The sequence below is a fragment of the Leguminivora glycinivorella genome, chromosome 3 (assembly GCF_023078275.1).
Source record: "Leguminivora glycinivorella isolate SPB_JAAS2020 chromosome 3, LegGlyc_1.1, whole genome shotgun sequence".
NCBI classification, from domain to species: Eukaryota; Metazoa; Arthropoda; class Insecta; order Lepidoptera; family Tortricidae; genus Leguminivora; species Leguminivora glycinivorella.
Window position 1 is genome coordinate 27,263,073 of NC_062973.1, and position 26,547 is coordinate 27,289,619.

Below are 26,547 nucleotides of genomic sequence, written 5' to 3' on the forward strand. Positions count from 1 at the left end.
CACACCACATAATATGTATTTATTTGTTTTTTTTTAGGGTTCCGTACCTCAAAAGGAAAAAACGGAACCCTTATAGGATCACTTTGTTGTCCGTCTGTCCGTCCGTCCGTCCGTCTGTCAAGACCCTTTTTCTCAGGAACGCGTGGAGGTATGAAGCTGAAATTTATATCAATTACTCAGGTCTACTGTCCCTTGAAGCTGTGAAAAAATCAAACTTCTAAGCCAACGCAATCAAAAGATACAGCCGTTTATGCCGCAAATTTTCGACACTTGCAAGGGAATCAAAACCTACAGGGTGCTTCCCGTGAACTCAGAATCTTGAAATTTGGTACGAAGCAACGTCTTATAGCATAGATAAAGGAAAAATTACGAAAACCATAAATTTTTAGTTACATCACATAATATATTTTTTTTAAATAATTTTAACCTTACTACCCATTTTCCTTTCCATTTGTACGGAACCCTCGGTGCGCGAGTCCGACTCGCACTTGGCCGGTTTTTATTTATAACTTAATACCCACCTCGAATTTCCTCGAATATATGGCAAGTGTGCTCAGGGTAGGGCACCCATAAGATGCTGCAAAGATGCTGCAAAGGGCGGCACGCAGCGCGCAATACAGGTCATGGCAAGATCGCACGCTGTGGAGACTTTGCATATTTACATATATGGTCGCGATCTTCAGCAATGAAAATTAAAAAGACATTTCGTTTAATGGGCATTTTCAGAATTTGGGTCCCCCCAATTAGCGTGGCGTTAACAAGTTTATGTAACTAACACAAAAACAATTCATGCTTAATTATCGTCACAAAACTGACTGTGAGTTAATTTTTGTTAACAACTTATGCTAATTGGGGTGTCCCAAATTCTGAAAATGCCCTAATACGAACGTGTTGTAACCAATATATCAGTAAATATTCAAAAGTGAAGGTTCTAGTATTAATATTCTATGTAACTAGAGCGGAGAATGCAGCTTGGGTAATAGAATAAATGGGTGATGAATCACCTACCGTCTGCGATAGCCGGGATGCAGATGGATAGTTCCTTCAAATTGGCTACTACTTGCATATTCTATAACTTGTTATAATCTGGATTGCAATGGTTTTAAAAAACCCTGATCCATATTTCCTCACTTCCCGTTACCACTAGTGATATGTGTTAGATACATATTAATACCTATATGAGATCACTGCTCTGCTAGGTGAAGCTCAATAAACACATTTTAGGGGTAGTTAGTCATTTACTATGAATTATCAATTTTTTTAATAAAAAAAATTTTTTGGAGGTTAGTTATTATGTCATTCTGGCTTCTATCACAACAGAAGGCATCGTGTAACTGGTCGTTAGTTAAGTTACCAAGTGCACGATGACTTTTGTCTGATAAATAAGTAGTTTTGTCAACCTTCACTTAGTGTTAATCTATTCTGTTTTGCTCTTTAAACCTTTCATTCAAATTCAAAATTTAAAAAAATTCAAAATTAATCTCTGTATCTGTTTCGCCCTGTAATTATTAAGTACTTACATCGCCTTGGCAGCGATCTAGTCGCCGGGTTAGCTAGTAAAGGTAGTTATTTAGTTAAGTATTAGATTTAAGTTTATTGTGTGGGGACTGAAAATCAGCGGTATCGCTGAGTCTCATCCATTTTACTGCACACACATCTGTAATTTTACTTACTAAGTTTTTAAAAGTTCTTATATTTCCATTTCGTGCTGAGTTGGTAACTATCTTTTTTTTTAATCTTTTCTTTTATGAAAACGATTAAATTGCTATAATTCATGCTAACTGTACCTACAACTTCAAAATTTAAGGGATTTTATATAAATGAAACTATTTTCGATCCCTAAAAAGTCCCAAATATCAATTCCGTCTCAAGGAGACATTCCAGTGATAAAAAGTGTAATGTGGCAATGAAATAAAGTTAGTAAGCTATACGTTGTCACTGAACCGTGGTCACACACCGTCGTAAAATAGGCGTGAGGAGTGGCTGTCGCGACCCTGAGGTCGCAAAATGGCTTGGCTACACTGGAAATCGGTCAAAGTACCTTATGTTCAGCTAGTTAAGAAGACGAGAGAAAAACTAAAGAATGAGAAGTCTAGAAGTAAAAAAGTTAGTGAGATATTTTGCTGTACATTTAAAAAAAAGTGTATGTCATTTTGCTTTACTGACAAGAACTCAGAGCCTGTTCGATGTTGTAGAATTGGTTACCTACCTACAGTACCTACTCGATAGCATAATCATCACGAAAAACGATATTCATTGTTTGTTTATGTAACCAGCGTACCCAAACCATGACTAACTATACTCAAAAATTGCATTAAGTACATTTTCCATGACGGTTACGAAATCGACATAACGAATTCTGAAACTTAAAAAGCATATTTATGCGTTGCATATCGATCAATTTTGACTTAAGATAATATAGAAATATCGTGACACAATTTTGTAAGTCTGAAATGTGTTAGAAAATCTTCGTTTCTTCTTAATAACATTTTTAAGTAGGTTAAGATAGACGAGTCCGAGAAATCTTTGTGCGCTAACGCCCGAAGTCCATAGACAGCAAAATTTTAAGTCTTGCAATAGAGTTTGTACGTCAATACAAGAGAAAATAAAAAGAAAATAAAAAAATTAAATGTGTGTAGTTTACCAAAATAAATTAGTGTGATAAAGGAGATAAATATTACTTCATTTTTGGCAATGCCGTGAATGAGCTGCAGCGGCAGCTTAAATTCCGTTTATTTCAAGCTAAATTTCGTGCAAAATATTATTGTTTACAAAAACGGAACATGAAAATCTTATAAATGAATAATGTTTGTCACATAAATCGAACAATTTCACCTTAGTTTAAATTATGTTAATGATGGTATTATACGCGTAATTTCAATTCAAGGTTCAATAAAGCAGCAAGTAGCTTTTAACTTTCAACCCATATTAATAAAAAAAATGTCAACAGCAATAGGTATAAGTACTCTAAACATAGCCACATGGTTGCGATGACAGTTAATGGCAAATGTCAACTATCGTTTAACGCGAGTGTGTTTGTATTACATTGCGGGCCGAATTATTTTGTATGGGTATAATTTTAAATTCAATTCTGAGTAAAAGTTGTCCAGTTACATTTCTTATGTCCTATATACTGTGGCAAACGGAAGACAAGATGGAGGGATGTAGTGCTAAAAGATATGGCTGAGTGCAAAGCGTCCGAAGACGACGTCAAAGATAGGGTGAAGTGGAAGTAAATGACATGGAAAGCTGACCCCACCACCATAGCTTGGAAGAGAGAGAGAGAGATGTCCTATACTCTCCACTATGAGATTAGCCCGTTAGATCTACAGTTTAATTTTTTTTGACGTTTATCAAAATAAACAGAACACAGAATATTTGCACACCAATAATGGTTGAATGTAAATGGAAACTACCTAATCATCTTTAACATCTTGTAACTATGTACCTACATTCTTGCAAAATAAAGGTTTCTTTCTTTCTTTCTTAAAAATGTGTCTGAAAGTCGGAGTCAAAGGTTAGTATATTATACGGAACACGTAAAAACATTTGACAAAGCTAAGCCTACGTGAAGAAAATGGAATATTCTCATATGAATTTATTGGCAACTTTCCGTACGTGTTTTTATTTGTTGCCATAAAATATTTGTAGTTTATAGACACGTATAAAAGTTTACAGCTGGCGAATATTGTGACATAAACAGACGCGATCTCTCGAAGCACATTGATATTTTTATGGAGATGGTATATAACGTATAGCTGAGAGGAATGGCTTTCTTTAGTCATAATAATATTATTGGTATGGTGGTACGGTAGCTTGATATGAATGAATATTGAATAGCAACTGTTAGGCTACTATTCAACTTACTTAGCTTACTATTCAATGCCAAAGAAAAACATAGCTTCATTCAATGAATTTATGTATCATAATTATTAAATAGGTAATTACTTTAGGTGTTGCATGTTGTCAGTATTGATATTACGAGTATACAGGGTAATTCAGAGGACGCGAGCAGGATCAGCCCTGTGCTGTAGTAAAAGCAATTGTTCCTTACTCGGGAGAGATTATTCCTATCTTGGTACAAACGTAGGTTGCTTAAACAATTACACAAATACAAGTACTCGATCACTGCGAACTTCTATAGCACATTTCACGTTTTTCACGGAAACTTTCATGTATATGATAGTTTATTAGTAAATATTTCAAATTTTCAATCATGACATAAAGACGTGTCAAACGTGTAGCTACTGTAGGTAATATATCCAGGCGGCATGCAGGCGGCGCAGCCCCGCGCCGCGGTCTCCGCAGAGACGGTGTGGCGTGGCGGTGCCGTGCTTGTCTATTGCGGTCGAATTGATGCAATATTTATAGACTTTGATGAAATATGTTTATTTAATGTGTTATGAAATATGTTTATTGTGATTTGACATGTAATATGATTTTACCAATAAATATGATTATTGATTATTGATTATTATTATTGATTTAATTAAAATGTTTGGTAGAGCAATTTTTCAATAATGTTGATCGGTTGCCATCATTGACCTGTCCTTACTTCAATTCTGAAATTGACGCTTGTTTATAAATGTACTGCCAATTTGTACAAAAATACATTTTAATGCACTACTTTTTTTCCTTAAATTAGAACTTCCGAAAGAGGAGTCTTACTATTTATTTATTTATTTATTCGTAAAAACATGTTTACATGACATTAAAGTAAAACCAATGCGTCACGAAACTTAGATAACAAAAAAGAGAGAAAATAAAGAGAACAATAATAAAAATAAACAATTGATTTGGGCGATGACGTCACAGCGTGGCTCCGTTGCGTCGTTTGCCCCGGTGTGGGATTTGGCAGGTTAACCCGAAACCGCCGAAAAACCACACCTTTCGGCCAGAAGTCTGCGCTTGCGATGGTGTCCTGCAGCGGCCGCGGCACGCGCATCACGAACGAACTGAAGTGCACGTAGTGACGCGACTGCAGCTGTTGCACCCTCAGCGTGTAGCCAGTCTTCCGGCGAACGTAGTCTATACCTCGTCGGCCACGGCGGAGTAATGCAGGCGAGACACGTAGAGCGCCCTACTCGGTGTGGCAATCCGTAGACCAGAATTCACCGGTTCCGCAGAGCCACACATAGTCTTGCGAGCCGCTCTGCGCGCCTTGCTCTTCTTTTCCACCAATGTGAACCCCTCTTCATCCACATTGGTGCGGGAAGTATTTTCCTTGGCAGGTGCCCGTACTTTACATCCCTTTGTAGTTGTTGGTGCATTGACCCGGCTAGTTGCAGTAGACTGGCCGGCGGTGACGTCAGCACACCGTGACTTCGACGAAACAGGAGTCGGCCGCGGCACCTTTTACAGCGTCAGCAGCGCGCAAACTAACCGACACGACACGAGTGTTCGTAGGTCGATGATCGCACTCTAATGCCGTGGCTTGCGTGGGCAACGGTCGCGCGATGGTCGCGCGACGGCGATGCGACGCATACAAAATCAAACCTTATCGATATGGAAGTATGAGACGCGACGGCGACGGTCGCGCGACGGTCGCGTGACCGTCGCCCACGCAAGACACGGGGTAAGTCTGAAACAGCTGACCGAGCTGGAGCATAACGCAAACATAATTATGATTTCGTTACAATGTTTAGGAAATTGCATTTTGATTGACCAATGCAAACACATAGTTACATACATGTTTTTTTAAATAAAATTTTAAGTTAAATTTTGTCACTAAAACGTGTTAATTTATTATCCCCATTTTACAATTTCGGTGTCTGATTCCATTTAAAAGGAAAGGTCGCTAAGCAAACAGGAGACGCCCTCACAAACAAATTAATCTCCAAATTAATTAATGTTTGACATCAACTTAAAGCCACCTTCATTTGATATTTCCTGTGCAAAATAGGTCACCAGCAAACAACGTAAGCAATAAACAGCTTAGCTGTGTTACCATAGGTTGACTTTTCGTTTGTACGGTCGCTTTCATATACTGATGACCGGGCAATGTGGTCACAAAATTCGGTACACGCCTTTATTATCAAAGCGTTAAAGCGCTTATTCCGATATTTTGAAAACTTTTCCCGCTCTGATGTATCTGGCCCCGACTGCACAAGGCGGCTATCACTTACAGCCGCAATGAGATATATCTGAACGGGCAAGGAGCTCACAAATATCTATACGACTTGACAATTTAAAGACGTGTTTACATATTTTGAGCATCTTAACCGTTCCTATATATCAGACGGCAGTCGTGCAAGGCTCTCAAGAAACGTGTATTTACTCCCTAAAGTGGCGAATAAAGTGTGATCAAGATAAGTAATAAAACGGACGTAAAAATATACGAATTCTGCGGGAGACAGGGGCATTTTTTTATTGAACCGATACGGAGGGCTCGAGGGTCGTTGACTTTATATACTTTGATGTCGCAAAGCATTTTATGGATAAGAAATACCTATTGTATATGTATAATCGTAACTTGTGTTTGCCTTCAAATATCTGGAAAAATTGTTATATGTATTTATTTAAGATACATATTTTATTTTACGTCAGAACTCAACTGGATTTCAGAAAATTAGTTAAGTTCGTAAAAATAAGTTTATTTGACTGACACCTGCTATATTTTTTTTGGAGCCATAGAGCATGCTTATATGGGGCGGGGCGTGCGGCGTGCATGCCATAATATAACATGTTATAAGTTTGACGTGTCTGTCTGTGTGTGTATCAGATACACACACAGACATTCTGTCTGTCTGTCTGTCTGTCTGTGTGTGTCTGTCTGTGGCATCGTATCTCCCGAACGGATGAACCGATTTAGATTTAGTTATTTTTTTCTGAAAGCTGAGTTAATCGGGAGTGTTCTTAGCCATGTTTCATGAAAATCGGTCTACTATATCGCGGTCGGGGGTTTTTTCAAAATTTTATTTTGTGGTATGTTATTAAAGCTCGTACAAGTGTCCTGAGTCCACGTTGCGTATGCGCACGTACGCTCACCCACCCCGCTGCACGCCCCGCCGAACGCTCTTCTCTCAGAGTCCACTCAGGCCTTAACCCTTAAATGCATATTGTTGCCATTTGGCTACAATTCATGTATTTTTTAATAAACTAGCCAAAATATAAGCTGGACTTTTTTATTTATTTTTCTTAGATCTGTAGGATCATCATCCAGTTTTTTCACACTTTTCCGCAATTTTTTCTTAAATGGTTGGAAATAATGTTTTTATTTAAGAAAAATGGCGGAAAAGTGTGAAAAAACTGGATGATGGTGATTTTTAGTACATGATTCAGGCAGATTTTTTCAGAGTTAGTAACTATTTTATGTTTAATCATTTTATCATAGGGGTTTCTCAAATAGTGTACCTTTTTAATAGTAGTAAAAGTTTTCTTATAAATTTTACTAGTAATTATATATTTATAAATAAATAAATAAATAAATATTATAGGACATTCTTACACAGATTGACTGAGTCCCACGGTAAGCTCAAGAAGGCTTGTGTTGCAGGTACTCAGACAACGATATATATAATATATAAATACTTACTTATATACATAGAAAACATCCATGACTCAGGAACAAATATCTGTGCTCATCACACAAAAAAATGCCCTTACCGGGATTCGAACCCGGGACCGCGGCGTAGCAGGCAGGGTCACTACCGACTGCGCCAGACCGGTCGTCAAAATTTATATAAGTAAGATTTAGCCTATTTTACTTCTAACACTGATTTAGTATTAAAATCGATGTTAAATATTTTTTTATTATTTTTCCTAGAGTCAGAAAACCATTGTCTATCACATTATTAATTTCTAGTTAAAAGAAAAAAATCATGCATTTAAGGGTTAAATCATAAATCAATCATTTATCATTTATTCGTGATAAACAACATACAACACATATAAAACAATAAAAGCACATTCAAAAGTTAAAAGAAAAAATAATAATTAAAAAACAAAGAAAAATAAAACACATTCATATAATTGTTTACCACGAAATGGTCCCGCCTCAGCATAATGCTAACCACAGGGTCAGCGCTGATCTTCCGGCGAGACCATTTGTGTGCCACGGACGCATAAACGTGCAACACGGCCTTTACAGCCTGAACGCGTCCATTTGTCGTTGGTCACAATCGGCGCCATCTTGCGCCTGCGCGTTAATTGTCATGATGACATTGATGACAATTTTGTGAAGACCATGTTGCGCGTAGTATTAATAGAACAGTTTTCCCAAATTAAAATCATAGTTTTACTAAAAATAATACATGGAACAGGCATATTACTACATAGAAATAATAGTTACAATAATATATCATAAAATAAGAAACAATACATCGACAAATAAGAAGTGTTTTGTTAAACGAATGTAAACAGAAAAATAAAGCCTCAGACGTTTGATAAGTTAAAACCTGACATTCGGGAAAGGCAAGTATTTTCCAAAATACGTTTAAGCGCACTGTAATCTCCCTGCGGTTGGCCGGACGCCAGCGTTCGGAGCCAATTCGGACTCACGAAGTGATATCGATTTGATTTTACTTTTACCTACCACACATTTGTTCATGTATTTACTTACTCCTCTGGCGCAACGACCCAAAGTACATAATAGGCCATGACATATTATGTCATGGCCTCCAACACAATAGGCGAGACGACTAAAAAAAATAGTTATTTGTTATACAAGGGGGCAAAGTTGTATTTTAACGTCGAGTGTGGAATTGAAAAACGAGCTTAGTGAAAGGATTCTATAGTTGAACCACGAGCGAAGCGAGTGGTTCGAGAATAGAATCCTGAACTTGCGAGTTTTTTAACACACGAGAAGTAAAATACATTTGCACCCGAGTGTGACACAAAACTTTTCCCCTCACTATAGCGAGGAAACTACAACGCAAAAAATGCGTTTATCACTGCTTCCAGTAGTTCCACAGGTGGTAAATCATCTTTATTACTAGATTCACCTACTTTTATCAATATTAAATCAATTAATTTGACTTTATTCAAGGTCAAATAGCTTTACCCACTAGTGGATAAAATGCGTTTTTACCCGCTGGTATTAAAGGACAAAACACGTGTTTCCGAGCTAGTGAGGGGAAAAACAAATTAGTCCGTCAGTTAGATTATCAAAGAATTTTAGACACGTATTTTATCATTTTTCTCGTAAACGAAAAATGACACCGGTACAGTGCGTTGAAGTTTCGCGTGACGTCACGCCTAGGTACAATTTTTACTTAGAAGTGACGTCACAAGCCCCCACTCCGGAGTTTTGATGCTCTATATTTTTGTATTTTTTCATTATTAAAAAGCGAAAATATGTGTTCAGTATTTTTGGACGATCTAACTGACGGACTAAACTGAATGTTTTTTTTTTTTGTAGTCGTCATCCCTATTGTCCGCCACTGGCTCCGATCCTCCGCAGTTTCTCTCCAGTTTTCAACGTGCTCGAGCAGGTCCACCCTCACAGCATCCTCCCATCGATATCTGGCCCTACCGGCCGGCGGCGTGCTGACTGCTTTCTCTGGGAAAATCTCTTTACCTTCTGTTCATTTTTACATGAACTTATTACTCGTATTTAGGCCATTTTTTTAAAGTTTGAGATGATGTGAGGCTTTGAAATCGATTTATTTTATATTAATGAAATAAATAATAATTGTAACTAAGTTTTGTCGTTCACCTTCCGTGTCCCAACGCGGAGTACTCATGTTTCGAGTTGTTAAAAGTACACAAATTATTAACTTTACTTACCTTTATTGCTGTATTTTATTTGCATATATCCTTAACTTTTAAAACTAGACTATCTGATAATAATATTACACTTATGTTCCAAGTTATTTGGCTTTAAAGTTTGTCCACGGCCGTTTTTGTCGTTGACCTGTCGAGACAAACTCGCAAGCACTGTGAGATCCCTACTCCACCTCTGCCGCCCCACCCCGCATGAATCGAAGCCGCCAGTATCGGCCATCACCTTCAAGCAACGGCACGTGCTCACTACGCCTTGATTAGAAAATAGAAAATTTTAATAACCCCGAACGGGAGTTTGTAACGGGTAAGTAGTCGTTATTCTGTCAATCATAATTTGGTTATTGTTTGAGATACTGCATTAACTGTAACATATGTTTCGTATTTTGTTGCTTAATTTTTAGGCACCTAAATATTTAGTTCGTTCGGCAAATACTTTTTGAGTTTTGGCGAAATAACTGGCATTTTGTCGGTCACCTGTGCATCGTTCACCTGGCTAAAATAGGCAAGTGAACGACATTTTGGGACAAGGTGATGACAATAATGATAAATTTACCAATCGTAATAATACTTTTTTACACCTTCAATATTTGTTTTGTGCGTTAAATGAGAAAAGTATTACTGTTATATCGGTTTAGGCTGCATTTCTCAAAGGATTGTTGCTTTTTTTGCGGTGTGTGTCCTTCACCTGTGCGATAAAGCCAGGTGAATGACTCAGTGACAGGAAACCGACACGTCGATCACTTGTCATAAGCCAGATGAACCATTACGAGGGGCGATCAATCGGATCAATAAGTAATGATAATGAGTATTAAAACATAATCTAGAATATGAGTATCCTTATATTTTTATAATTAAAAGTAACTCTTCTGTGATTTATTTACATATTTTAATTTTTTCATTTGTTTTTTGCCCTCTTTAACCTCCTGGATCCTGAAGGTATTAAATCTGGAAAAACTGTATTTTTTTCGGAAAAATCGATTTAATAAGTAACCAGTAACGTAGGAAAAATAGTTAAAAAAATCATAGTGTTTTCCCCTCGATTTTTCCTTATGGGCTCAGGCGAGTACATGGGGACTTTGTCCTCACTCGGGTCACCAAACAAATAAAACAAAATACTACAGAAATCAACTTTAATTACATAAAAAAAATATAAAAAATACTTATTATATGAAAACTATATTAATTCAGTCTGAAATAAACCGAAAATCTATGAATCTTGCATAATAAACACAAAAAAATACTTCTGTAGGTACTTGATAGTACAGGCAAAAAATAAAAATTCGGTTTGATATTAAACTCTTCTGGAATAAATTGTGTAGGTACTATTAGTATAACAGTACATATGTAACAAAGGTACGTAAGTTGCATATTAAGCAAATTACTTGAATGAAAACTAAACTAGAAATTAGAGGTATGTACCTCTAATTTCTAGTTTAAGGAAAATTGTTACTGTACAGTAACAATTTTCCTTACTAAATAAATAACATTTTATGGCTGACATTTCTTAGGACATATAGTTTAGTTTTAATTCAGTACCTAACTCTAATCTTCAGTTTTAGATTTCATAGGACATTTTTATCTTACCTTATAGATTAAGCTTTAATTAAGTAACTTAAATTATCAGTCTTACATTGATTAGGACTTTTGTCTTACATTAAAATTTAGTTTTTAGTACATGTGTTTTTCAGTATCAGTGACTAGTGAAGATAATTATTTTGTATCTTAATTTTATTAACAATACAAAATAATAAGACTCGCAAAATTGACTGTTGTTTGGTATGGAAATCAGTATACATAACAGTTTCTCTGAATAGTTAGACACGGATACCCAAAGAAGTAGTACCAAATGCTCTAGCTATAATCTAGAGCATGTGGTTCTACTCTTTTTCCAGTTTGAAGGTATCCTTGTTTGCTTTTCAGTCATCATAGGCATATGCCGAGCCATTTTGCTGATGAAGTCTAAATGAAGAAGATGCATGTGCAATCTCAATCTTCGTCTCTTTATCTCTTGGAGCCAGTTCACCCTCAGAAACATCTTCTTCATCACAGCTGACGGTGTTTAGCTCTAATACAATCTTATTCTATCTGATAACTTCTGATATATATCTTCTTCTTTCCTCTATTCCACAGTTTTTTAAGCCTGAAAATCGAAATTAAAAGTAATGAACTTTTATGTGAAATAAAAAATCTTACATTATTGAGACCGGTTGTACTCGTCCGAGAACATAAATTACTTGTTTAAATCCGCTAGTACTCACACGAGTACATAAACTTCAGAGCTATATAAAACCAAAGTTTTTTAACTATATGGAGGAAATCTACTTACTGACATATGAAATGCATTATATATTTATTAATTAAAACCAAACAAAAATATATAATTAGACTTTCAGTGAGATAAATTCGGATTTACTTACCGCGGGACACCGTGTAGCCGGTAGTGACAGATGTCAAAGCCGCACTGATCGCTGATTGGCCATCTGAGGCTAGGTGTCTCTTTTATTTGGTTGACAGTTTCGTTCGGTAACGTTCTATGCCTACAAACTTGTTATGCTGCTTTGAAATTTCACAGGAGATTTTTTTTGATCTTATGTCCTCAAGTGAGGACCGGGGGATCCAGGAGGTTAAAAATGAAATCTTAATTATAGTCTAAATACCATGTCAGTAAGCAAGTGCTTGCTTGAAGTGAAGTCACTTCATTATCCTTCAGAGTAGCTATTATATTACAATTTTATTTAAAGGTCGGGTATAAAATATTAATGGCCCTTATATTGCCTTCAATATGAGGTATGTCACTTGTAGCTTTAAATACACCAATTAAGCAACACCGTCGGCAATTTGAGGGTTCAGCCAATTTTTATTTGATTGTTTAAAATTTTGTTATTTTAAATAATCAATTTTTTATATAAAAAAAATTATGATCTTCTTTAATACTAAATATATACATTCAATTAAAAAAAATTCAAAATCGGTCCAGTAACGACGGAGATATCGAGTAACAAACATAAAAAAAAAAAAAATACTGACGAATTGAGAACCCCCTTCGTTGAGATTTGGGCGGCGGTTAAAAACTATTATAATGCTGATGGGCAGGTGAATGACGTCCATATCAGGTTAATGACCACCAGACTACAGGTGATCGACTACGGACGCCGCAGGTTAACCACGCTTGTCGTTAACTTGTCAAATGTGTCATACAAATTTGTACTAATTTGTCGTTAACCTGCTGCTGTTGTCGATAACCTGCGTATATTTATCCTTCACCTGATCATGATGTCGTTCACCTGAATTTTAATCGATCATAACTTCTAAAATAATGAATTGATATCGGTGCCTTTGACATTTTTGAAATGTTTGAGACGCATTCAAATGATCCCTACAAAAAAAATGCGACATTTAAAAAAAAAAAAACAAATCTTTCACCTGTCGGTGCCAAAATTTTGAGAAATGGCCTTAAACATTTTAAGAATGGACGGCAATTATACTTTGGGTATGCAAGAGGCTTTAGAAGCAAATATTTAAAATTAATACAAATTGTAATCACGAAGATATCTGTAATTTTATTTTGTAGGTATTTCGTAGCCCTGCAAACAATAGCAGAATTATTTTAAATTCAAATTGCAAGTGATAGCAGAGTCATCTATTATATTTACAGCACAATTAGTGAATTTTCAGAGAAATACTTTTATTTAATGTAAAAACCTTCACGATGGGATTTATTCCCTGCATTTCACGATGGGATTTGTTAGTGTTGTGTTCCTGCCGGTGAGTAAGGCTGCCAGAGCTCAACGAGGGTGCGGTGTGTTGGTGACGGAGGGATCTACGGAACTAATTTGTTCCGTCTATTGTCCTTCGAGTCGTCGGCAACCCGAACCTTCACTTGCACTCTTTATTCCTGTGCAACACAGCAAAAGGGAGTGTACAAACTTGAGACAGGGGCTTGTAGTGGGGACGTTTATCGACAAAAAGAGGCCAAACCTTTTTTTTCTTGACCAAAGCATGAAACTTGGCACAGTTGTTCCTTATATCAAAATAAGCCGATTAAGATCGGGAGCCTTCGGGAGCCTCCCCCCTGGGGCTCGGGAGGGGGGGTCAAAGTACCGCTTCACCCGGCTTGCTTTGAAAAATTCTAACATAGCCCGTTTAGTTCATAGGTCATGTTTGGTATCGTTTTCGAGTAAATCAATAACGTAGAATTCGCTTTCAGTACTAAAATTATCATTTAATGGTAAATAAAATAAAAAAAATTAAAAGTTTGAAATTTTCATCTATGATTTACAAATTAAAGTCATCATAAATGTTAAACTGTTTGCTTTTTCTACAAATAAAAAATATGATATGAAAGCCTATTTAATATAGATTATGAATAATATAACTTTTACCCACCTTTACTAACGTTAAGTTTCATAAAAAAAACTTTAAGCCGCGCGGCGTCGGGACGCCGCGAGCGTAATTTTAAAATACCTTTATTTTAAAAAACTCTATTAGAACTCGTTTAGCTTTTAGGTCATGTTTAGTATCGTTTTCGAGTAAATTAATAACGTAGAATTTAGTTTTGGTACTAAAATGACCATTTAATGTTAAATGAAATTAAAAAAAAAAATTTTAATTTTCTGTGAGTTGCAAATTCAATTCACGATAAATGTCAAACGGTTTGCTTTTTCTATAAATATAAAAATATGATATTAAAGCCTATTCACAAAGGATAGTACGCGTTCACCTACGCGAGCTTAGACTGTGTGCGGGGAACGCGCCTCTTTCATATATTTGATCGCCAGTGTCGTGTCGGACCACACGATCTAAAGACCGACTGTACCTGTTATTTATTCATTGCAGTGAATCCTGAAAGAAATTTATATAATAGTATTTTATACAATCGTGATATAATACAAAACTTTTTCAGTCGAGTACCATGTGTAGTATGGTACGAGAGTGAAAAGCTTAATTATATCACTATTGTATACAATACTTTTTCTACGAGTCATCATCTTCATCATCAATGGACGGAAATATCACCATTCATGCAAGTTAAAATTAATGTCAATAGAGTCGTTCACCGTTGTATCAACATCGAATTACCTAGCAAGCAATTGTTTGTAATAACCGTCTCTGATTGGCCGATAACGCGACTGATAAAAAAAATGTGTTTCAGATGCAGGAAAACTTGCCAGGTATCGCAAATTAGTATAGAAATTGTATGAAGTTCAATTTTTGAAATTATTATAGTTAACTAAAGTCAATTATAATGAGCTTATTATAATTGAGTCGGAACTGCCATTATAGAGTATCCAACACTGAAAAGTTAGCACTTATAGTTTAGTCTGTGGTGTCCTAATTGACAGATTACTCATACTCATACTCGTACTATACATTCCCTTCACAGAGACATAGCTGGGTACATATGGAACTGCATAAAGAAGGCTCTACCCTCTTTATGAAGTTGCATCGGTTTTTGCAACCTGATTTACATTCACATCTTGTAACTTCTAAGCATATACTGGCCACTTCAGTGTTGTCTGACCAGTGTGGTACCCATTCGTCTCCTTCTTCCTTCCATCCTCAAGAAGACGGACTTGGCAAATTTTGGTGTGGCACCAACGCCTGACTCCAAACAAGAACGCCCTGAGTCCCATTTCTCAAAACTGAAAGTTACAAGTTACAAGCGGAAGTCTCTTTCCAACTTGTCATATTAGACATTGACAACCAGTTGAAAATTGTAACTTGTAGCTTCGAGAAATGGGCCCCTGGTACACTGTGCGCAGTATATGCTGATCCAAGGCAGCCTCTGAAGGAGGTATGTTCTCCAATTGTCGATCTTTTCTGGTACCTAAAGAGGTAGGTACTTCGACCACTCATTCACCGTTGCGCAACGACTTGGTCTGAAAAACAATATGTGCATTATCATTTTAGAGTCTACAACTATCAAATTACAACTTTTTGGTGGATCACGTAACCTTCAGTATTACCCACTTACGTTACGTATCATAGAAAATTATTACAAACTTTAGTAGAATCTGATTTGCCTCTGATATTGCTCCATCTTGTAATAGTTTGACACTTTGAGTGGCCTGGCTAAGCTTCAAAGCCAAAAGAAAACGTTTCTAGATTAGACATAGTATGGAATAGGTACGATAAACGCAGCTTGAAACGATCAACAAGGGAGAAACATGGCCACCCAAGGCTTCAAACTATTACGAGATGGAGCAATATCATAGATAGGCTAATCAGATTCTACTAAAGTTTGTAATTATTTTGTATGATAGGTAAGTGTGTAATAGTGAAGGTGATCCACCAAAATGTTGTAATTTGATAGTTGCAGAATCTGTTTAAATAAAATGACAATGCACATATTGTTTCAGATCAAGGGTCCTTACGCAACAGTGAATGAGTGCCGGAAGAACCTCTTTACTAAAAAAGACCGACACTTGGAGAACATACCTCCTTCCGAGGCTGCCTTACTTCATCATATACTGCCATTTGTCTAAGACTGGGGCTAAAGACATGCCAACCACACCCTTGCTGCTGACGCATTAGGACACCACGGACTCCACTGCCAGTCTATTGCTGGCCGAATTTTGTGACACACTGCACTTAACGATTTAATCCGCAAGGCTCTCGGCACAGCGAACATACCGACAACCCTCGAACCTGTCGGCTTGTCAGCAGCAGACGGAAAGCGGCCTGATGGTTGCTCGCTTTTGCCTTGGTTTCTGGGACAACCCTTGGCGTGGGGCGTGACCTGTGTGGATACCTTGGCTCCGTCCAACGTCTAACGCTCGGCCCAGAAACCAGGGACTGCTGCTGCAAAACGCCCAGTTTAAACGCGCAAATATGCATTTTTAAAAAACAACTACATATTTGCGGCAATTGAATTTGAAACATTTGGACCATGGTCATCAGACACCAAGCAGTTCGTGAAGGAAGTTTCCACCAAACTTGTCTGGGTATTTGGTGACATACGTATAGGCTTTTACATCATATTTTTTATTTAAAGAAAAAGCAAACGGTTGACATTTTCGTTGACTTGAATTTGCAAATTATAGATGAATTTTTTTTTTAAATTTATTTACCATTAAATTATAATTGTATATCCAAAAATAAATTCTTTGTTATTAATTTACTCGAAAACTATATCAAACATGACCTAATAGCTAAACCGGGTCTAATAGAGTTTTTAAAATAGAGGTATTTTAAAATTACGCTCGCGGCGTCCCGACGCCGCGCGTCTTCAAGTAATTTTTTTGTGGAACTTAACGTTTGTGAAGGTGGATAAAAGTTATATTTTTTATAATCTATATTAAATAGGCTTTCATATTATATTTTTTATTTATAGAAAAAGCAAACAGTTTGTCATTTATGATGACTTGAATTTGTAAATCTTGGATGAAAATTTCAAATTTTTTAATATTTTTTAATTTTACTTACTATTAAATTATAATTTTAGTACCAAAAATGAATTCTACGTTATTGATTTACTCGAAAACGATATCAAACATGACCTAATAGCTAAACGGGGTCTAATAGAGTTTCTAAAATAAAGGCATTTTAATATTACGCTCGCGGCGTACCGACGCCGCGCGTCTTAAAGTAATTTTTTTGTGGAACATAACGTTAGTAAAGGTGGATAAAAGTTATATTTTTTATAATCTATATTAAATAGGCTACCATGTCATATTTTTTATTTATAGAAAAAGCAAACAGTTTATCATTTATGATGACTTGAATTTGTAAATCATGGATGAAAATTTCAAATTTTTTAATTTTTTTTATTTTATTTACCATTAAATGATAATTTTAGTACTGAAAGCGAATTCTACGTTATTGATTTACTCGAAAACGATACCAAACATGACCTATTAACTAAACGGGGTAAGTTAAAATTTTTCAAACCAAGCCGGGTGAAGCGGTACTTTGACCCCCCCTCCCGGGCCCCAGGGGGGAGGCTCCCGAAGGCTCCCGATCTTAATCGGCATATTTTGATATAAGGAACAACTGTGCCAAGTTTCATGCTTTGGTCAAAAAATTTAAGGTTTTTCAATAAACTCCCCAACTATTGTTTTAACAAAATTTAAACATCTGATCATATCTCCTTAAGTTATAAACTTAACGTTAATATTTTTGTCCCTACATGACAGGAATTTATTCACCTTTCATATTTAAATACAAAATACCCCTCGATTTGCTTGGTTTTGCAAGTAGACGCGATTTTTTTTTAAAAGTCGGCGGTTAATATTTACCCCGTTTTTGGGGCAAATATTAACAATGAAGGGGTAAAAATTAACCTTTGATGTGACATTTGGTTTGCTGTTTAAAGTTAGGTTTTTTTTAAATAAAACAGTGTGTTATGTTTATAATCATTATTTTAATGTTCTGTTCTCATATTAATAACTCAAAAATGCAAATAAAATGAGACTTCCTCTTAGAAAATAATTAATATTTCTACCAAAAGTTAATCAATCAGTCTTACAAAAGTTTAATTTTGTAACATTGTTACAACATGTCTCTTAATATCACAAGTAGTGCTTAAAATTAGGCAGTAAAGTTATTCTTAAATATTAATCTGACTAATGGATCAATATTACCTAACCATTTAAAGTTCTAACATACCATATGAGTACCTATGCTTTATAAGTAAAAACAAAACATATATTGAGATGATATCTCACTCAAACTTACATTCTCATTAATTTTTGTATAATCAGTTTAAACTGATGACACAATAATAACAACATAATAATATACTAATAGTACTCTCTACCTCTGGCTTGCCTTGGCTGGCCGTCCAGAGTGGAGTCGTTAGGGCTACATGCTCCAGGGGTGGAAGTGAAAATTTGCATAAGACGCGAGTTGGTGCAGTGGCTTCACAGCCACTGGGCAGAAAGCGGTGTACACCTCTCGACACCCTTGAGTTCTCACACCGGTGTTGCCCTTGAGCCATCTTGGATGTCGCTTTTTGTGGGGGCCCATCTTGTGGGGACGAGTCACCGTCTGCCGGAAATTAAATTGGATACCGTTTTATAAGGCAGGCGTCCGGTTTTTTATCCATAGCCCAGTATTTAGTCCATCACTTTCATCAAAATAGACCAGTTCATTTTAGATTCCATTAACTCTCAAATAGTCCTTACACCCAGGCGGGTGTTGCCTCTGCGTGTGTCCCATGATACGGGCAAGGGCAACATCCGCTCGGTGTACCCCTTACATTTCATTAAAGTGTCGAAAGGGCCTCTACGTGTTGGCTTCGGCCCCGCGCATCCTCCCAAAGGTCCGGAATACCATTGTTCTGTGATGGGAAAGACATACTAATAGTAATAACATAATAATAACCGGTTAATACTTACCCCCACATTCTGTTAGTACTTGCCCCATAGGCACTTTTTACACAAAATAAATTATAAAAAAATAACTACGCATAAATTTAACAAAACAACAAGATGACGTATTGGTTCATTAAATAAACTATTTATGCATAATAATCCGGAATCAGTAAACAAATTAATTAAAACTCAAATCAAAAAAATCGTAACGTAAAAATGAACACTCACCTGCGTTTTTGACCCCATGTACCACAACTTCACAACGCGGCGGCCAGTGGGCAACTGACGAGTCGCGACACGTTCGCTAGTCTCACGCGAAGTTATAACCTTGAAATTGGTACCCTGTCGTGTATAGTTTAGGAGCTAGATGCTTGTTAATACCTACCCCCGTTAAAACAAGCCCCTGTCTCCCCTGGGTTACGCTTCTAACGCGCATGTGACACTCCTTGATTTTTAGGCGTTCATAGGTTATGGTGACCGCTTAACTTCAGGCGGACCGTATGCTTGTTTGCCACCGACGTAGTTTAAAAAAAAATCGTGCGGTGTAATGTAAGTAACATATCTTTTTCACATCACCATATTGGGAAGTGGCTTTTTCTTCCCTGCTAGGAGGGAGCAAAGCGGCGTTTTTCTCCCTGCTTCAGATAGCAATGTGAAAAACAGTAGGTATGTGTCATATGATGCCAAAATAATTTCCAGCTCAAATATATTTTTATAATTCTATTTGCGTGAATGATTTTTCATTCGCTTTCGTTTCGGATTTAATGTGCACCCTAGCCAAAAATGTATCATTTTACTTCCTTGTGACACAATAGTCTCTCTCTTTCCTGATGTTAACCCCTGTTCGAATGGCGCTTCTTTTCTGCCTTAACGTCTATAGACTCCTATTAGCACATAATGAATTGTATCACTCGCAGTTCGTTCTTCTTTACGATACCGTTGTACTAAAGTTTTATCACCAATAAAGACTTACAAAGCTTATTTCCCTTTAATGACAAGCTACGTTTAAAGACACGGTGACTGGGCTATTAATTTCAATTTGATTCGCCTATTTTAAGTAGCGATTTGATCACGTACTAAATAAGAATAATCGATTTATTGAACTCGGTTGTTTAACTTTGTACCTTTCGATGTCAAAACTATGATAAGATTATAACTAGTGATTTTTTGCTGGTACACTTCGTAAGCATAGTCAAAACATAGACACAAGCTTAATAAATTTAATTTAATTTTTTCGGGGCAGAGGTAGGCCAAAGAAAAGATGGCGGGATGACCTCGACGCATTTTGCAGCGACTGGCCAGAGCAGGCGGCAAATCGTGACGAGTGGCGAAAGAAAGGGGAGGCCTTTGCCCAGCAGTGGGACACAATTATAGGCTAGGAAAAAAAAAAAAATTTTTTTTCACATTCCTACACAAACAAAAAGTGATAAAAATGAATAATATAAAAAAAAACAGTGCGTGGAGTCCCTCCGCGCGGAAGAAGTGAAACTTCCTAACATAACCTCAAAAACGTTTTGTCAAGTGAACATCACGTTTTTGCGTTTAGTTACGTTCATCTTTTTACTGTTTTAAATATTTTACATTTCTATTTGCTTAAATTATTGAAAAAACAAACATCAAGGCCCCGTGTGGTGACGGGTTAAGAATTTCACCACCCCCTTTCTACCCGTGGGTGTCGTAGAAGTCGACTGTGGGATATGGGTTAAATTGGGGCGTAGGCGAGAGGCTGGCAACCTGTCACTGCAATGTCACAATTTGGATTTCTTTCAACCCCTTTTTGCCAAGAGTGGCACTGAAACTTAGTATGTCATGTGCTCTGCCTACCCCTTTATGAGATACAGGCGTGATTATATGTATGTGTCGAGTCTGTAACTTTCTGCCTTTGACTACTAAAATTGCGCTTGCCCAGTGTCTCCTTCTGCCCATCTTGGACTACGCTGACACTTGCTATGTAGACATCACTGAAGAACAGTTAAACAAACTTGAACGACTCCAAAACCTTTGCATTCGATTTATATTTGGGTTGCGCAAATTTGACCATATTTCTAGTTTTCGAGCACAGCTCAAGTAGTTACCTATTCGTCTCCGACGCAATACTCGTATTCTTTCTCTCTTGTATGCCACTTTGTTTCACCCTACTCCTTGTTATCTCAAATCCCGTTTTAAGTTTCTTTCTTCCCTTAGATGTGCGCAAAATCTGCTGCTTGTCCCACCTCCTTCCACTTCAAAATTATACACCAACTCTTTCAGTTTTCGCGCGGTTCGACTGTGGAATAATCTGCCCATTAATATTAGACGTGCAACTTCATTACCCATTTTTAAAAAGTTGTTGAAGGATCATTATTTGTTTACTTCATAAACTTTCTGTTTTCCAAGAAATTTCATGTCGTTGAAATTGTCTCCATAGTCATATCTCATATATTGTTGTATTTATTAGTATATGTAGTCTATCATAGCTTTTATATTTGTAGTATATGTATTTTATTTTATTATATTGTACATTTAGATTCTCCTGTTATTCTTTGATTTTGCACCACCCGTAAATTTTATTCCGATCGCCACTCGACTATCTGAAGGTTGTCTGTAAGAGACCGCTGTTTTAGCGATAAGACCGCCTGTTGCTACCTTTTTTATTTTTCACGGAGTGGGAATGCTGTTGCGCACGCTGTGTGGGACTCGCCGTTGCTTTCCCTTCTCCTGACGAGAAGGGGAGAAACGGCCCTACCACCTACCACGTTGTATCTGTTCTGAATTATGTTTCTTTTTTCTTCTGTAGTGTGCAATAAAGTATTTTATTATTATTATTATGTATGTATGTACAAACATCAATTAATTTTGCACTCGGTCTAAATATAAAATACACACATTCCAACCACCCATTCCACCATTCAAAAGCATTCTGTTCTGTCACTGACTGAAGTGAATGAATGGAATGAGTGAGTCGCTTTGAGACAGAATGTTACGCGCTGAGTGAGCGGCATTTCAGGCAAAGCAGACTGAGCGTTACGCACTGTCAGTTGGAAGTCGCATTAGAAGTTTCACTTCAATAATAATAATGTTCAGTTAACACTTCCAAACTCACTATGACATGACATTTCCAGAGCCGTTTATTATGTTATTTGACTTGGGTATGTGTCTGTGCTGACACTAATTAATCACGAAAGTCAACTACATATTAATTTTATTATTCTCAAAAAATGCAATCCATTTCGTATCTCATATTGTAATAAAATCCTGTTAACAAAAACAAACTCTATTTTAGGACATAAATTATGTTTACTTTTTGATTAAGATTACAATCATAAATGAAGATAACATAACGAAAATACGAGAGCACCTATGTATATGGTGTTCAGCAGTCACAGTTTAATCACTGATCATGTCGAACGCTGAGGAAAAATTGCGTAAAGTTTTAAATTGTATCGTTCAGGAGAAATTTCCTAACGCACTAGATGTCAAAATCAAACCAGTTAGCACAAATGGTGCAAACTATTGCTCAGAATTATTTGAAGCTAATATCGCTACCCCTGAAGATACCCATGAGTTGTTTGCAAAAGTAGATTCGTTGGGTGACCAGCTTAACGCCGCAAGTAAGCACCTCTCTAATATAGAAATATTTGCCCTGACTTCACTTTCAAGTGCTTATGAAAACTTAGAAGCCAAATTTGGGATAAAAGAAAAGTTCATTTTCCCAAAATTTTACAAAAGCGTTGATGGAGTAATTGTCATGGAAAATTTGGCATCTAAAGGATATGAAGTTTATGATAGATTCAAGATTATTGATTTGAATTATGCATCGAAATCTTTAGAAGCTTTGGCCAGATTTCATGCACTTTCAATATCTTTTAAAAATGAACGCCCAGAGGAGTTCAGAAAAGCTGTAGAAGTATTAAATGTAACGCTAAGTGTCTTCACAAGTTTTCATTCGGAAGGTCAAATTGATGCCGCAATGGCAGCTGTGGATGAAGCTGATAGAGAGAAACTCGCTAAACTTCTTGAAGGATCTAGGGGTTTGAGTAAACTTTTGGATCTTACTGAACCCCGCAAGACTGCAGTGATCGTCCACGGAGACTACCGAGCTAGTAATTTGATGCACAAACAAATGGTAAGAATGTTTAAAGTATTTTTAGTCATTGGGGAGGAATTTTTAATAAAATTTGTACCGTTGGCTGACGGGAAGTTTACAGGCATTGTACTAGTAGCTAGTAGCTACCTAATAAACATGCATAATGTACTGACTTGTTATCCTGACTTCTGATTCTTGTAGTAGGTCTCTCGGTACCAAAATACAATGATGTTGCAAGGAAATAGTGGAGGCTAAATTGAAATGGCAGGCCGCTACCTACTGAACTTTGTACCCGTTTTCATAGTTCACACAAAATAGACACAATGGTTGTCAACTTGCGGAAAATGCCTAATATAACTACTAATCCGTTTTCATAATGACCATACATTATGAACACAATAAAAACATGTATCATTTCTTCACAGGATGGAGAATATCACGTTATTCCGGTGGACTACCAAACAGCTAGGCTAGGATGTCCGGTGTCCGATCTCCTCTACTTCATCTTGCTGGGTTCCGACCAGCAGTTCCGAAAACAGTACTTCCGCCAGCTACTGGACCATTACTACGAGCATCTGTCTCTGATGCTGACCAAGTTCGGTCTTCAGCCGAATGAGGTGTATGGGAAGGAGGAATTTGAAAGTGACATAAAAGCGGTAAGGAATTTTGAAAATTGAATGTAAATAATCACTAAAAGGCCCTTGCCAGCGTCAAAATTCTTGCCATACTCGAGCCCGTTGGTCTGGCAAGCGATGAGAAAATGAAGCTGGTGCACGGAAAATGGGATGATGGGGATAGGAGGGGGCGCCTCTTGTCTGGGATGCTACTTTTGTAGACGTTCTTCACGCTTCCCACTTCCAGACAGTGAGTCGTGCTGCGTCCCTGCAGGGCTAGCACATGATTGCCGCGAGTGTATGTCGCCGCGAGATAGACTACCCGTCCTTATGTCATTAATACAGTTAAAAGAAGACGTGTGATCTATCTCGCGGCGACATACTCTCGCGGCAATCATGTGCTAGGCCTACTGGGAAAGATTTCAAACGAGAAATTACTCGCATCTGTTTCTTTTGTTTCTGGGGTCGAAATGCTGAGATAGTGGTAGTGCGCATTAGATTCAGAGATTTCAGTGATGCGCCTCATACACACCATAGGTGACTAAAGAGCTGGCCAGTATGTCGCTCAACGGTCAATAAATATTGTTTTCACCACACCAACTAATAAAGGCATTCTTTGCTATTCAAAAACGGATAACAAAATTTCATTTTATCCACAAGAGTGCATTTCATACAAATTTTAACTTGATGTCTTAAGCGGGCAGGTAGATTTTACCTATAAATGATGATTTAGAAATTTTTGAATAATACATATTGAATAACCGCCTACAATCTTCTCTGCTTTGCCCAAAGGTTGACTGGTAGAGAATGCCTCATGGCATTAAGTTCGCCTTTTGTACATTAAGTTGTTCTTTTGTGCAATAAAGTTTAAATAAATAAATATATTAACAAATTTGATTTAGTTTCATATAATTGTTTATCTACATTTTAATGTCACACAGTTTTGTTTAAGAAAGAAAGATAAGAACCATTGTCATGTCAATGTTGATAAGGAAGACAGGGATTAGTTTCGTAAGCCTTATTATGCGTTCATTTATATTTGGATTTATATAGGTTATGTCATTATATAAATACACATCGTACAGTTTGACTACGCGCCATGTTGCGGAAACTTTATAACTATTTTCTTCATACTATACTGAACTGTCACTGCATACATTATCAATTTTGTTGGGTTATGGATCATTTGGACGCATTATTCTTTCTCATGTTTGATTTTCTGTTTTTGTCCAGAAACTGCCAGTGGCCCTCAGCGTAGCAGCGCTAGTGCTGCCATTCGTGACAGTAGACGTGGATAGCGCTCCAAACTTCGAGAGCGGTCAGTTCACGCCGCGCACGAGCGAACGGTTCGTCAAGCGGTTCCGGGAACTGGTGGAGGACATGAAGGGATGGGGAGTTCTGTAGACTACAAATGAAGCAATGGGGGGAGGGGGGGGGGGGGGGGGGTACTTGTACTCGTATGATTCAGGTCTCGCCACAGAAAGGATGCAAAATTTGTATTTTTTAGGGTTCTGTAGTCAACTAGGAACCCTTATAGTTTAGCCATGTCTGTCTGTCCGTCCGTCCGTCCGCAGATAATCTCAGTGACCGTTACCCATCGATTTAAACTTCTCTAGATACACTATCACCTACAAATTCGGCACTCAAAAGTGTCCGATCGCTTAGTTGCAAATGTGTGCGTCCAGTTGACAAACGAAAACTTCGCAATGTAGTAAAAACTACTTTCATTTTTTTACAAAAACAACGTTATTTCTTAGTACTTAAAGTTCAATTTCAAATGCAAGCAATTGGCGGTTATGACATTAATGAATGTGATCATCGCGAAAGCCATAAAATTTTATTACCGCAGATCGCAGGTGTGCATATTTTTAAAAAAATCTACGTCTTATTGCAACCAACTTAAGTTTAATTTCGTTTGCGCTGCAACAATCTAAACGCCATTTTTACATTGGGAACGAGGATGGACAGAGGCATCATGGGAGTCGCGCTATGAGATGAAAGGCGAGAATGAGGAAATTTGCGGTATTTTTGCGAAAAACTGTTTTAAAAAATCCTATTAGATAGAAAATTTCTTAAGGAACAAAACGTTTGGTATAACATTTTTCGAGATGTTGCGTATTTTAAGCGAAAAAAAATGAGTTTTTACTGTACGATATTTTTATTGATATTATCTCAAACAAAAAAATATATAAGGTACGGCGGGACAATTTGGACTGGGGGACAATTGCAACTGAACTGATTAATATCTCCACGTTTTGCAATGTTTGCATTATTAAATAGAGTCAACTGAGGTATATATATATATATATATATATTATGTATATATATATGTGTGTGTGTGTGTGTGTGTAGGTATGTATATATATAACATATGTGTGTGTGTGTGTGCGTGTAGTGAGTGTATGTGTAGCGATTATGTGAAGGTAAACAGTTGAGGGATTGTATGTGGTGTGTGTGAGGGTGCACTTGGAGAATATGAATTAAGTAGCTATTAAAACAAAGAAGAATTGAACGATGACATTAATTTATTATTCTACGTATAATTTCTTTCAAAGCTTTGTTTGGGTAAATCTTCTCTCCGCTCCTCAGCTATAATCTTGCGCCATTTTTCCCTTTCAACGTCTTGTTTTGGGAATCTGGAATAAAAAGCTTTTTTATTACTTAAAAACGAATTTGCTATTCCCGGGTTGTTTCTTTTTATAATTAAAGTAATTTATAAGATATGTATTAATATTATTGAATTGAAATCATTTATTTCAGACTTATTGGTCCATAATAATAAATAAATACATACATTATTAATATGAAATAGGCTTCTTTTACAAAAAAT

General features: G+C 36.9%; 1 protein-coding gene across 1 annotated transcript; it reads left to right on the forward strand.

Moving 5' to 3' along the window:
* Nucleotides 1–22,407: 22,407 nt before the first annotated feature.
* LOC125224784 lies at nt 22,408–25,138 on the forward strand. Its single transcript, XM_048128235.1, has 3 exons — nt 22,408–23,142; nt 23,529–23,759; nt 24,951–25,138. The coding sequence occupies exons 1-3, from the start codon at nt 22,417–22,419 to the stop codon at nt 25,119–25,121; spliced, it is 1,128 nt and encodes a 375-aa protein (XP_047984192.1). The 5' UTR covers nt 22,408–22,416; the 3' UTR covers nt 25,122–25,138.
* The last annotated feature ends 1,409 nt before the right edge of the window (nt 25,139–26,547 follow it).

What these genes read in the sequence shown, in the direction of transcription:
- LOC125224784 (XM_048128235.1), top strand. Translation starts at nt 22,417, where the DNA reads ATGTCGAACGCTGAGGAAAAATTGCGTAAAGTTTTAAATTGTATCGTT. An exon ending in ATTTGATGCACAAACAAATG is followed by an intron (nt 23,143 to 23,528) that starts GTAAGAATGTTT and finishes ATTTCTTCACAG; the next exon opens with GATGGAGAATATCACGTTAT. An exon ending in TTGAAAGTGACATAAAAGCG is followed by an intron (nt 23,760 to 24,950) that starts GTAAGGAATTTT and finishes GTTTTTGTCCAG; the next exon opens with AAACTGCCAGTGGCCCTCAG.